Consider the following 12,456-nt stretch of genomic DNA (forward strand, 5'->3'; position numbering starts at 1 on the left):
ATAGGAAATAGTATAGGACTAGAGGGAATGGCCTAAAGTTGCGCTAGGGGAGATTCAGGCTGGATGTTAGGAAATACTACTTTTCTGAAAGAGTGGTCAGGTGCTAGAATGGGCTGCCCAGGGAAGTGGTGGAGTCACCATCCCTGGAGGTGTTCAAGAAACGTTTAGATGTTGTGTTGAAGGACCTGGTTTAGTGGGGTTATTGGTGGTAGGTGGATGGTTGGACTGGATGATCTTGTAGGTCTTTTCCAACCTTGGTGATTCCATTATTCTATGAAATATTGTTAAATTATTCATTTCCTAGTTAGTACTCCTATCTATAAATTTTGTATTCAAAATGAGGATATGTGGTGCTGACCATTTTTGGGGGTTAAATATTTTGTTGAGTTACAAGCTGAGAGATATAGATCTTTTAGGGAAATAAGATAATTTATTTTGCTCTAAATTAATTGACTCTAAATTAGGAAGCATATCTTTTAAATAGCTTAACATTTAAAGGAAAAATAGGAAAGAAAAAGAATGCCAAGTTTCTCTCAAACCTCATCACATCAATATATGTTCACGTTAGCAAGTTGCAGGGGAGTAAACCTGTGCCTTATGACAATTCTGTGTTAACTACTCTCTTACTTTGTAGTAAAGAAATTTTACAGTATCTTCTGAATTCCAAGATATTTTCTATTATCCAGTTCATTCAATGTCATTTGCCTCTTGAATGAAAAGGAACACTGCTTAATAGAGTTTAAGTGTTAGATAATTTTGATGTGGAGCAATTCATAAGAGTAGTTACTTGCTTGTGTGACACAACACTGACATAAAAATGATGTTGCTTTTTCTTCAGAAAGCTTATTTTGAATGTATAGTCTTGACAATAACAGAATATGACTTTTCCTAACAAAGAAGACTGAACAATTGGAGGTGAATTTCACCACAGTATATTATATCGAGAAATCACAACAGCTGGAGGATTTTAAAAGAAATTCTAACAGATTTAGTTGCTAAGGCTTGAAACTGAGAGGTTTTCTAAGCCCTTACAATTAAGATGTGTCATATTTGTGAGCATTCTTCTGAGATTTGAGAATACTAATTACAAAAAATGGACTACTGTTCTGCACTTTTTTTTTCCCTACAGCTATTCTGATCTGCCTCTCCCAGAGCGTTGTGTTGTACTAATGCACTCATATTTCATTCAATAATTTTCTTAAATAAAATAAAAGGAGATTGCATTAATTATGTAGTACTCATACATTGTTTCAGTTATGAAGGTTTTTACCAGTTACAAAATCCTTCTGGTTTCATATTTGAATTTTTCTGGCTTCAATTCATAGGTGTTAAATTTTGTCTCCGTTATGTCAAAGACCTCTTAGTAGCCAAAATGTATTCTTTCTGTAGGGTTTTTATGTATTATAACAGGATCATGTATTAAAACAAACAAAAAAACCCACCCAAAAAACTGTGACCTATTAGGTCTTCTTTCTATGGAACAGTAATACTTATTGTATGTGTAAATGTCTTTATGTTTTGTATTTGTCACTTGAGAACCATTTTAAGGAACTTTAGGAGTGGCAATCATCTGAGAGTACAGTTTAACCTATTGTACCAACGGTATATGAACTGTGACTTCTGAGCTGGCTTTTACTTTCTCAGGCGTGTTAAAATATCTGTGTCACGCAGCTTACTCAAGTTGTTCACCTGGCAAGTGATTTCCTAGCATGTCACATATTGTACCCATGTAAAATTGTGCAGTGTTGTACTAAACCAGCAAATGAATACTATTCTGCCACAGTGCAGAAAAATAACAATAATAATAAGAAAAAAAGGGTTATTTTATTCCATTTTTATTAGTAACTTATTACAGCAATTAGTATTTATGTTTTTTCTGCTACATTGAGAGAAGATATGCTATTCCCTTCTGTTCTTTTTCTCATCTCATTCCTACTTAAATGGTTTAGATTGTTTTCTTTTGCATTCTTAGAGAGTAGTAATGATTATCCTAACCCTCCAGCGTGAAGCCAAGGAAGATGAGGGACCCTGTTTTCCATGATCACCCTTAGCAGCTATATATGCCAGCATAATAGGAAGGAGTAGTGATCTTTTTGTCCATTATCTGAGACTTTATAGGCCCAACCTCAGACAGAGTTACAGTAGATGACTTTTGGGCTTTCCAGTTATTTGTGTAAGGAGACAAAGATTTAAAAAAAATTGTCAGTAGAAATAAAGCCAAATATGGGAAGCAAAGAAAAGCAATAGGGCTTTTGAAAAAGTTAAAAGTTGTATAAAGTAAGTCAGTGCAGGGAAGGTTAGTGTATAACTTGTTTATGTGAACTGGATTAAGAAATTGACTGACATATATATCCAGTATATAGGATTGGCGTTGCATCTTTTTGGGACTGTAATCCAAGCTCTGCATGTGTTAGCGTAGTGCCAAGAATTTGAGATTTATGTGAGCTAGGGATTTGGATTGGGAACTGGGAGTATGCTAAGGCATTTGGTGGAATGTGAGATTATGACAGTTGTCTAGGGAGTTATTACCTGCTGCCTTCTTGCTTCTGGCAGATACATAGGTTGCTCCGAAAGTAATGCTTCCTCTTTATTTGCATGGAAACTACAACAGATACAAAGAGTACAGCAACACTGTTTGAAAGAGCAAATTTTTAGTTACAAAACACTATTTTTCAACTTAGTTACCACCATTAGCCATGCATCTTCTGTGATGAACAAGAGTCTGCTTGCCACACTCGTAAAAGTCTGCATCAGTGGAGGTAACTTACTGTTGCTGTCACGAATGCTGAAATGTACCACCCTCTGCTTCTACTGCCATACCACCAATTGCCTCTGAAGTTGTGAGCCAAGGTAATAAAATAGAAGGCATCATTTTCATAGCAGCCCTTGTATTTCTCTTTGTCAATGGTTTACGGGCGTTCGGCCTGGTTCCATGATGAATGGGGTGGGGGACCCACGGGCCCATGCCCCAGGGAAGGGAAAAGGGAAAAAAAGGTAAGGAGATGGGCCTGAGAACAAAACAGTGGCAATGATCTGAGGAGAAACAAACTAATTTACTAAATAAGAATGTAAAATAACACACTATAACACAATATAATTACAATTTAAGCTGATAAATCCAATACAATGAGAGAGTGTCCTTACTCTAATACCAACGGTGAGACGGCTGGGGAGCAAGGTGCTGCCGGGACAAGAGACGGGTGGAAAGAGAAAGCAGGTCTCGTGATATGCGAGTTTTGATCTTTCCTCTGACCGGAAAACGGTAACAGGGGAGCAAAGTCCCCTGGGGAATGTAGTAGTCCTTCTCTTCTGAGAACCAGGTACATACACTACATGATGTTATGATGTGGAATACCAATAACCGAAAATCATAAAACCATGACACTCTTTAAAGCTTTATTGGTAAAGTCTGCATGACCTAGGTAATCTGTCCTAGTTCTTCTCTTCCTGTAACATTGCAAACTTTTTTCTGATGCTTTTCACGTATCCTAAAGCCCATCACTTGTTATCCTTTCCATTAGGGACATGGAGATTAGTTTCATAAGCAATCTTTTGTGAACAAGAATATTATAATCCTTGTTTTTCCTTAAAAATCTTTCTGAAAAACATATATAATTAGCAATACTTATTTTATGCACTTCAAAATCACTACTATTTTTTTTTTTTTGCTTTCATAAGTCTTTTCATAGCTGCACAATAATTACCTACTTTGTGGACTCTTTTTTTTTTTTAAATTATTTTTTCTTCTCAAGTGTCTTTAATTGTTCTTTTCTCTCTCCCACTGTGGAAATACATAGTATTTCCACTCTTAGACTAGATTATCCTAAGTGTCTTCTTTCTTTAGCCTCAGCTTCTTTCTTTGCCAAGTCTTTGAACTATGGTAATTATAATAATCAAATAACATTCTTAAAGCAAATATAATTTATCTTCACATTAGAAGTTAAACAGTGCTTTAAAAGCGTCTTAGTATTCTAAGCAACCAAAACACTTCACTTTATCATTCTTCAATTATATCAAATTTATTCTAATTAGTGAAAGGTTCCAGTTCATCTTGCTTGGTATTCAGACTTCTAAAGCCATTACATAGCAATCTTCCCATAAATTCCCCTGAAGTTTCTGTTTGTGATGATGGTCTAATTTTGAGTTTTGTCTAAGCAGTAGAAAAAATTTAATATTCTAGACTAAAAATAATAGATTCAGACAGTGAATAATGAAATGGTAATGTAAAGGCAGAGTTTTGACAAAGCCACAGGATACAGACATCTGATCTGCAGGGCACTCTGAAACAGACTCTCCTACTTGAAAGCTGCTAGTGTTCCCAAAATCTGCTCAATTCATTTTCAGTGGCTCATACATGATAGGCTCCTTATGTAGTAGATTGCTTCATCCTCTGAGTGCCCATTTCATCCTACCTCTTCAGTGAGTGTTCAGTGATATGTAATGCGAGCCTGGGGTTCTTTTCAGTGTATGGCCGTAAACTTCTAATAAGGAAAGCAGGGTCAAGAAAGATTATTGACACTGTGGTCACAGTTTGTAAGGTTTATGACGGTCCTTCAAATTTATTCCTCTACAATATGTCTCCCAAATAAATGACAACTATTAATACAGTGTATTTTTTATTGTTTTATGAAATTCAGTGCATTTTGGCTCATGATGCTAAACTGTGCTGAATTGCTCTTCGGTATTTAGAATTTTCTTAAACTTTGTGTGCTTCCTGTTCACATATGTCACGTTGCCTGCAAAGCGTAAAAATCTAAGGGGAGATGGAGTCTAATGCCAAATATATTGCTTGCATTATCATCTATTTTTGAACTTTTGATTATATCTATACTTGTGTCACAAGTGCTTGCTATCTGGATGATGTACTGGCAGATACGTCATAGAACCATAGAATATCCCAGGTTGGAAGGGACCCATAAGGATCATGGAGTCCAACTCCTGGCTCCACACAGGACTATCCAAAATTCAAACTCTATGTCTGAGAGAATTGTCCAGTAGCTCCTTGAACTCTGACAGTGTGGGGCTGTGCCCATTGCCCTGGGCAGCCTGTTCCATGCCCACCGCCCTCTGATGAAGAACTTTTTTCTAACACCCAGCCTTACCCTCCCTTGATGCAGCTCCATGCTGTTCAGTATCCTCTGAGCTTACTCGCCATGCCACAGTTTCCTCAGGAAATGCTATGTCATTTGTAGCTGACTGTAAATGTACGTAGATCTATGCAAATTACATACACATGATTTTTTATATATAATGTATCCTGTAAGGATGCAATTAATGTCTGAGGAATATTAAAATATTATTTCAAGAAATGTTACAAGGAATTAAGTGAACATTAATTGCTAGGGTTACTCAAATGTGTTTATTTGCATAAAATAACATTTTAGAGTTTGTCTTGCCATGTAATGCAAAAGCATTTTTAAAAGCTATACAGATTGTTTACTTTTACTGGAAAAGTATAGCCCTCAGGTGAAAAAACATAAGCCCAAGAAGAAATGTGTCAACTTTAAATTAATAACTGCCTTGGAAGAAGAAAATATAGATACATTGCCTTTCCAAGGATGAGCTATTCCTCACATAGTAAGAATGGTTATTATTATCTGTATTTTTACATCATTTTGAGGTTCTAGCATAATAGAATTGCAACATTCTCATAATGCGTTAGTGTTAGCTTTCTCCATATGTTAAGTTCACAGTTTCTTCACATGGAAAATAAATCTGGGGAGAAATGTCTAGACTCAGTTAAAATAAGATTTAATTTATAAATAGTTTTCAGTGGAGTGATGTGTCTACTGAAACCAGAAAGACTGCACTTCTCAGCTGGGGCAATCAGATTTATCTAGAGACACCATTAAAAGAAATATTCAAAATATTATTGTAAAACATATGTTTTTTTATATGTCTTTGGACATATTTTAACTAGTTAGATATTTTGCATAAATGTTGAGGTTTTTGCTAAACAAGTTGGAAGAAACACATTTAATTTATGTTGAAAGTATTAGCTATAAATATACAATGGTAGAAGAACTTAAGTTGTCAGGAAAAGACTGCAGGAGAAATATTAGGTCTTTTTTGTATAATTCCTAGATTGCTATGGCCAGTCAAATTTGAAAAATGAGCGATATAAATCATCATCTAGTCTGTTTGAAATAATTTGTTTTAAAAAATCTTTATTCTTCATCTAATAAAACAAATTAAATAGACATGACTCATATGCGTAGCTGATCAGTTTTCATGAGCAACAGCTCTTGTCCTTTAGAGATGACTCCAGTGAGGCTATTTGTATATGGGCAGAAAGAAGTCCCACATTTTGATATTTCCTATCCTGACAGTGGTGAGATCTTTATGCATTGAGAATGGTTACATATATACATACTGTAGGGGTATAGGTCTTTTAAATTTTAAATTTAAATTTTATGTACTATGAAGTATAGTAACATACAATAAGAACAACATTTAGGTTAGCCACCTAAAGAGAATTTATATAACTAATAGACTTGAAAACTTTTTATAGAACCAAGAAATCAAGCTGTTTTTATTCCCTTGCCTGTTATTGCTAAAAAACATATCTGAAAGACACATCTAAGAGCATTCTTAATGATATACCTAAAGCTAAACTTGAATTTATTCCTTTCATTGCTTTCCCAGTTCTGCAAAGGTTAGGTGAAAATGCCGTGAAAGAACACACACTGAAATTGAAAATATCATTTTAATTCACCCTTTAGCTTAAAAAATCATACTTACGATGCCAATATGAAAAGTCTGTAAAATTGTGATAAAGCATTTGAAATAATTTTATTTATTTATCAGTACAATTTCTCTCTCTCATCAATACCCACCCTTGCAAAACATCCCCAAGGCCTGTAATTCTCAGGAGACCAGGAAAATCAGTGATGTGCAATCCAGCTGAATGATAGACAGCTGTATCCTAATCAGGAGAGAAGTATCTTTTCTATTTTTAACCTAATATATAACTGCTGGTGCTTGGCAGCAAATTTAAAGGGTGGCGTAGCAGGTATAGGATGAAAGGTAATTTTAGGGAAAGGACAAGGAAAGGGGAAAAAGAGAACAGAAATCTGAGTTTGTGGCTGACAAGAAGGTAATGTATTCTAATGCAAGTGAGCAGAGGAAAGCGTTTTGTCAGTAAAAGGAAGGGGATTTCACAACACGTAACTCTTCAGGAAATTTTACGAAGTATTAGATTAAAAGAATATGGCTTTAACAAATACAGGTTTATTAAGCCAAATTTTATAAAATTTGAAAATTACACAGACAAATGAAATCAAACAAGGGAAAAGCAATTTATTTGCATTACTGAGAAGTAGGACAGGATACTTGGCTGACTAGATATTCAACTATGGAGGACAAAATGATTTTGGCATGTCATGCAAACCAGAATGAGACTTGGAAAGCACCTGTGAAAATTTTAATCTGAAAAGTATATTGAAAGCTCGAATTTAATTTTCATATAAATTATAATTTAATAGTTCTTTTAAATAAATAATTTTTATTCTCAGAAGTAATTACTAGAAATAAATATTAATCAAAGAAATTGGCTTGCTGCTATGAAGAAATGGATACAGGAATATGGACATTTTTTCTTCAAATTCTGGGTAACTACATGTAATAGAAATTATACAGTTTCCCAGGCTTTCATATGTGTTTTTTCATATATAAAAAAAAAAGGGTAAGTTCTAAAAAAAGAAAGAAAAAAGCTGTTTTATAATAATACTATTTGAATTTGCAGTAGCTGACATGAAGAATCCTGGTTTGCCCTAGCCACTGATGACAGATACTAGACCATAACTAGCAAGGGGAAAAGCCTACTGACCAAGGGAGAGGCTCAGGGAGAAGAACAGTGGACATTAAATTGTTTACATAAATGCATTGTTTTAATGTTCAGAAGATTTTTGCTCACTCCTTTTTAGTGCTGGTGATTTCTCTGTGAAGTACTAACTAAACTTTGTTTTCTTTCTTTTAATGAGATCTGGCAAGACCTGTTGCTTGCATGAAGCAAGATAAGGATTTTTCTGTCATTGAAATCCCAAAGTGACATGATAAATAAAGGCCTGAAGTCAAGCCAGGTTTATCTCCTATCATGGACACGGATGAGGGCCGCGAAGATGATGAGAGTGCTGGAGCACCTCTCCTATGAAGGAAGACTGAGGGAGATGGAGTTGTTCAGTATGGAAAAAAGAAGGCTCTGGGGAGACCTCATTGTGGCCTGATTGTAGGAGGAAAGGAGAAGGCTTTAAACTAAAAGAGATGAGATTTAGGTTAGATGTCAGGAGGAAATTCTTCACCCAGAGTGCAGTGAGGCCCTGGCACAGGTTGCCCAGAGAAGCTGTGGTGCCCCATCCCTGAAGGTGCTCAAGGCCAGGTTGGATGGGGCCCTGTGCAGCCTGAGCTGGTGGGGGGCAGCCCTGCCCACGGCAGGGGTTGGGGCTGGTTGCGCTTTGAGGTCCCTTCCAACACAAACCGTTCTGCAATTCTACACTCTGGCCCTGAGAAGAGACTTGAAAAGCGTTCAAAATATCAATGCAACTTTAGAAATGTAGTTGTGTAATAAGTGCGTGTGTGTTTGTGTTTGCAGTATTGTTCCTTGTTTTGGGTATTGATGTTGTAAGTACATCACATTCTGAAGTGAGACATCTTATGTAAGGGAAAAAGGGATCATCTTGGAACACTTCTGCGTTAGAATAAAAATTTTCTGAGGTAGACAGAAGTGTCTATTTTTACTGCCTGTTTTTAAACATGTGGTAAACAGAAAACAGGAGCAGATTTAATGTTGGTCTGTTTTTTCTGTTTGCCAGTTTTGATGCTTGTAAGAATGTTTAAAAGTTTAGACATGAAAAAAGATGCACATGTAAAAGCCACACTGTAAAAACAAAACAAAACCCCCAAACACACACAAAAGCAACAGTTATAGTCAACATGATATTCCAAAAAGAGAGTGGATAACTGTAGAATAGGGTTCTTTTTAAGAACTTTACATTTTTACTGTTCTACCTGCTATTATATCTACGGTATCCATTTGTACATCTCATTTTAAAAAGGGTAACATCAAGATGTATGGGGAGAGCTGGTTTGGGGAAGCTATTAAATGCCTACCATAATGCAACTAGATCACCTCATGACATTAAATGTTGTCTTCCTAAACTTCTTGTCAACATAAAATTCCAAAATATTTGACCTAATTTCATCTACCTAGGGGTTGGTGCTAGACGAAGAAAAGAAAGAAAAAAATAATAGCCCCAAATCACATAACCTTCTGCTATGTACATTAACAAAGGACTTATAGTAGATTTACTTCTAGGCATGCAAGTTCTTTGAATTTGGAACAGAAGCATCAACCTACAACTTAGGGAACATTCAAGAGCAATTGTTGTGAATTTAATCTGCTTATGTAAATTTTTTTCAAAGAGCTAATGCTTTTGTAGATCTGATAACTTTCGAAGTGATTTCTGAGTATCCCTGAAGTTAAGAACTAGGTAATATCTTGTAAATTTCCTCAAGGAGAGAAGAAATTCACAGTAAAATTAGAACTAATAACTTGAGAATGAGGATACTTGAAATAAATTGGCTTTTGGCTAGCTCATCCAAACATACCGTATGAATAAAGACCTGAGAAGAGACTCATCTGTAAAGTCACTCTTTGGTATCAGATTTAAGGCTTACAGCGAGCAAAACCCTAGGCTTTATTTTTTTGACAATGCAAGTGAGTGGTAAAAGCAACCATTCAGCCATGCTTTTACTGAGTAAAAGTTGATAGAACATCAGTTTACACAGATTCAGTGAGTAATCGTAAACAATACTTGTATGAATATGAGTTTAGTAAAGAGTTCACTGCAAACATACATTGAGAGATCCTCATTAAACAGAGAACTGCCATTTGTCTTCCAGATGTTAAGTGTTTAAATGAAACATTTCATGAGAGAAGTATCTAAAAATCTGAATACTATTTTCAAATGCTTAGAGTATATTCCCTTCCAAACACAGTAGATATTTCACAGAAAAGTAATTCTTGGGCTGTGATGTGGTGTTCATTTAATGTCTCCAGAAAAGAAAAAAAAAAAAAAGAAAGAAAAAAAAAACCACTTGATTTTCTAAATCTGATTAGAATCCAAAGAGAAATGGATCTAAATATTCAAATGGATGAAAATTCAAATGCAAGTAGAAATTTTAGAGTTTCTTACAAGAAGAAGTAAAAGCCTTAATAGCTCAGAATACTTGAAGCCAAAACCATAAAGAAAGCTACTAGACATAAAAGCTATGCCTTTATTGTCAGTCAGGAATTAGAGTAGCTTTCTGCAACTTGTGTGAACACAACTAATGAACTTACATGCAAAAACATATAATGTATATAATATATAAAGAAAAAAGGCAAGTAGATTATAATGTCTACATTATGTTAGTTGTGAAGTACAGAAAAATGATTTAGGAAAGTTAAGATTGCAGAGGAAAAATCTTCTGTGGCTTCATGAATTTTCTCTAGACTTCACAGAGGAATGTGGCAAAAATCCAGGTATGGAAGGCTCAGAGCTTTCTTCCCTGAGCTTATAGTCACTCAGTGTCGTAGGGTTTGGTGCATTTCAGCTTTTGTATATATTGTCAGAATTTCCGACTGCTCCTATTTGGACTAGATAATTCAAAGTACTGAAGGGAATAAAATCCTCTGGATTTCTGAACAGTCTATCCTGTGACTAAATGTGGGATTATAGAGTTTATAGCATAGGTTTTTTTTGGTTTTTTTTTGTTTTTTTTTTGCCACAGTCTTACAAGTCATTATTAACAGAATTTAGGATAAGATATGTAATTAATCTGATCTAATAGGATATTATTGATGCTCTGTTGTTTTGATGCATGTATTCAGCATCTTTGTGCTTTCTCAGTCTCTTAAGTGCAATCTTGGTTGTTATCAAAATATTTATAGCTCAGGACAAGCCAGTAGGAAAATAAATTACAGTATAAATCAATATACGAACATGTTTGAACATGTATATGAGGATGGATTCCATGTAACTGAAAATTCTGATCTGTTTAACAAATAACACAGTTTTTGAATCTATTGTGAATTGTCTTTTAATTAATGGATTCTATTAGATTTTTTTAATTTTTTCTTTTTTGAAGGAAAACAGTTGTGAATCAATGATATTTAAAATTCTAAAACAATCTGATATTCAAGTAAACTAATTTGCCAAAGTGCTATTTCCTTTCAATTTGTGTATGTATTGATTTTGTTACTATTTTGAACCCAGACAAGAAAGGATTAGATAGGGCAGTTGACTGACAGCAGTTAAATCAATCCATAATTTTCTTTGTCTCCAAATGAACAATGACTGGCAGTTCTGATAAAAGTCAAAATTTCTCATTGATTTGAATGCTGCTAGGAGTGATCACCACGTGAGATGATTTATGGAACATTTTATTCTTTTGTACATAGGAGGAAGTTCTTCAAATTGCGAAGTGTGGTTTTCCTTAAAGGTTAACAGCATACCTGCAGCACCTGAAAGAAAGATAGATGTGAAATGCAGAGCTCTGGTAAGATTACTCTAACTGTTTAATTTTTTTTCTATTGTATTAGGAGGAAAATATAATTTTACTATTGGTCTGGCTGCTATCACAGAAGATTTACTTGTTTTATTAGGTGACCACCTGTTTTTTTTTGCATAATAAAGCTCAGTAGTTACTGTATGACCTCACATAAGCTCAGTGATATGAACTCAAGTGGATGCTTGAAAAAAAGTGGTTACTTCACCCTATTTAAATAATTACATTCTTATTCTGCTGTAATCTACACTGAATTTTGGATATTAGATGAATTTGAACTACATAAATACTTCAAGCAGTTTACATATTGACCATAGCAGGGTAAGTTTCTTTTGGTACCCTTATTCCTTACACATGCAAAATTTTTTTGTCATTTAGATTCCATTAATTGTTGGAATGTACTTAATCATATCTGTATTACCAGATAAACTTATACCTTCACTCTCAATAATGTAATTAAATTATGTTAGGAATTTTAGGAGAATGCAGAATATTAGATAAATCGTGTGTTTTAAAGCACTTAAGTGTGTAAAGATAAAATCTCTCTTGATTTTCAGAGCTAATATTTTATTTTTTAAATGGACGTTTATTACCTAGTAGCTGTGCATTCTATATGAATTGTAGTCAGCTAAGAAACACTGACTTGTAGCAATGCAAGTACTAAGGGACTACCTCTTCCAGTGATAGATGCTGGGAAGGGAGAAGTCTCCTCAATTGATTTTGTGTAGCAGTGTCTGCTTGTGTGGAGAAAAACACAAGAGAAAGTAAACACAAAAGCTAGAATGAAACACTTTGCGATTTGAGGCCTTGAAAAGACTAATGTAGATTTTTGTCCTGCAGGACCACGTCTTGTCTTGTATCATTTTCTGTTCTGAAATTACTGTAAGAAAATGGTAAAAGGAAAAGCTA

At 34.8% G+C, this 12,456-nt stretch overlaps 1 protein-coding gene across 8 annotated transcripts in view; it reads left to right on the plus strand.

The window, feature by feature from the left end:
* CFAP47 (cilia and flagella associated protein 47) overlaps positions 1-12,456 on the plus strand; it is a 280,469-nt gene that overhangs the window by 171,615 nt on the left and 96,398 nt on the right. For all 8 annotated transcript variants that reach the window (XR_002442056.1, XR_002442057.1, XM_021408018.1 and 5 more), the window contains one exon: positions 11,441-11,538. Coding sequence is in view for 6 of the 8 variants with exons in the window: in XM_021408018.1 (XP_021263693.1) it covers positions 11,441-11,538 (98 nt within the window). In the remaining 2 variants the exon portion in view is untranslated. The remainder of the gene's footprint in view (positions 1-11,440; positions 11,539-12,456) is intronic.

This window comes from Numida meleagris, chromosome 1 (assembly GCF_002078875.1).
Source record: "Numida meleagris isolate 19003 breed g44 Domestic line chromosome 1, NumMel1.0, whole genome shotgun sequence".
In the NCBI taxonomy this organism is placed as follows: Eukaryota; Metazoa; Chordata; class Aves; order Galliformes; family Numididae; genus Numida; species Numida meleagris.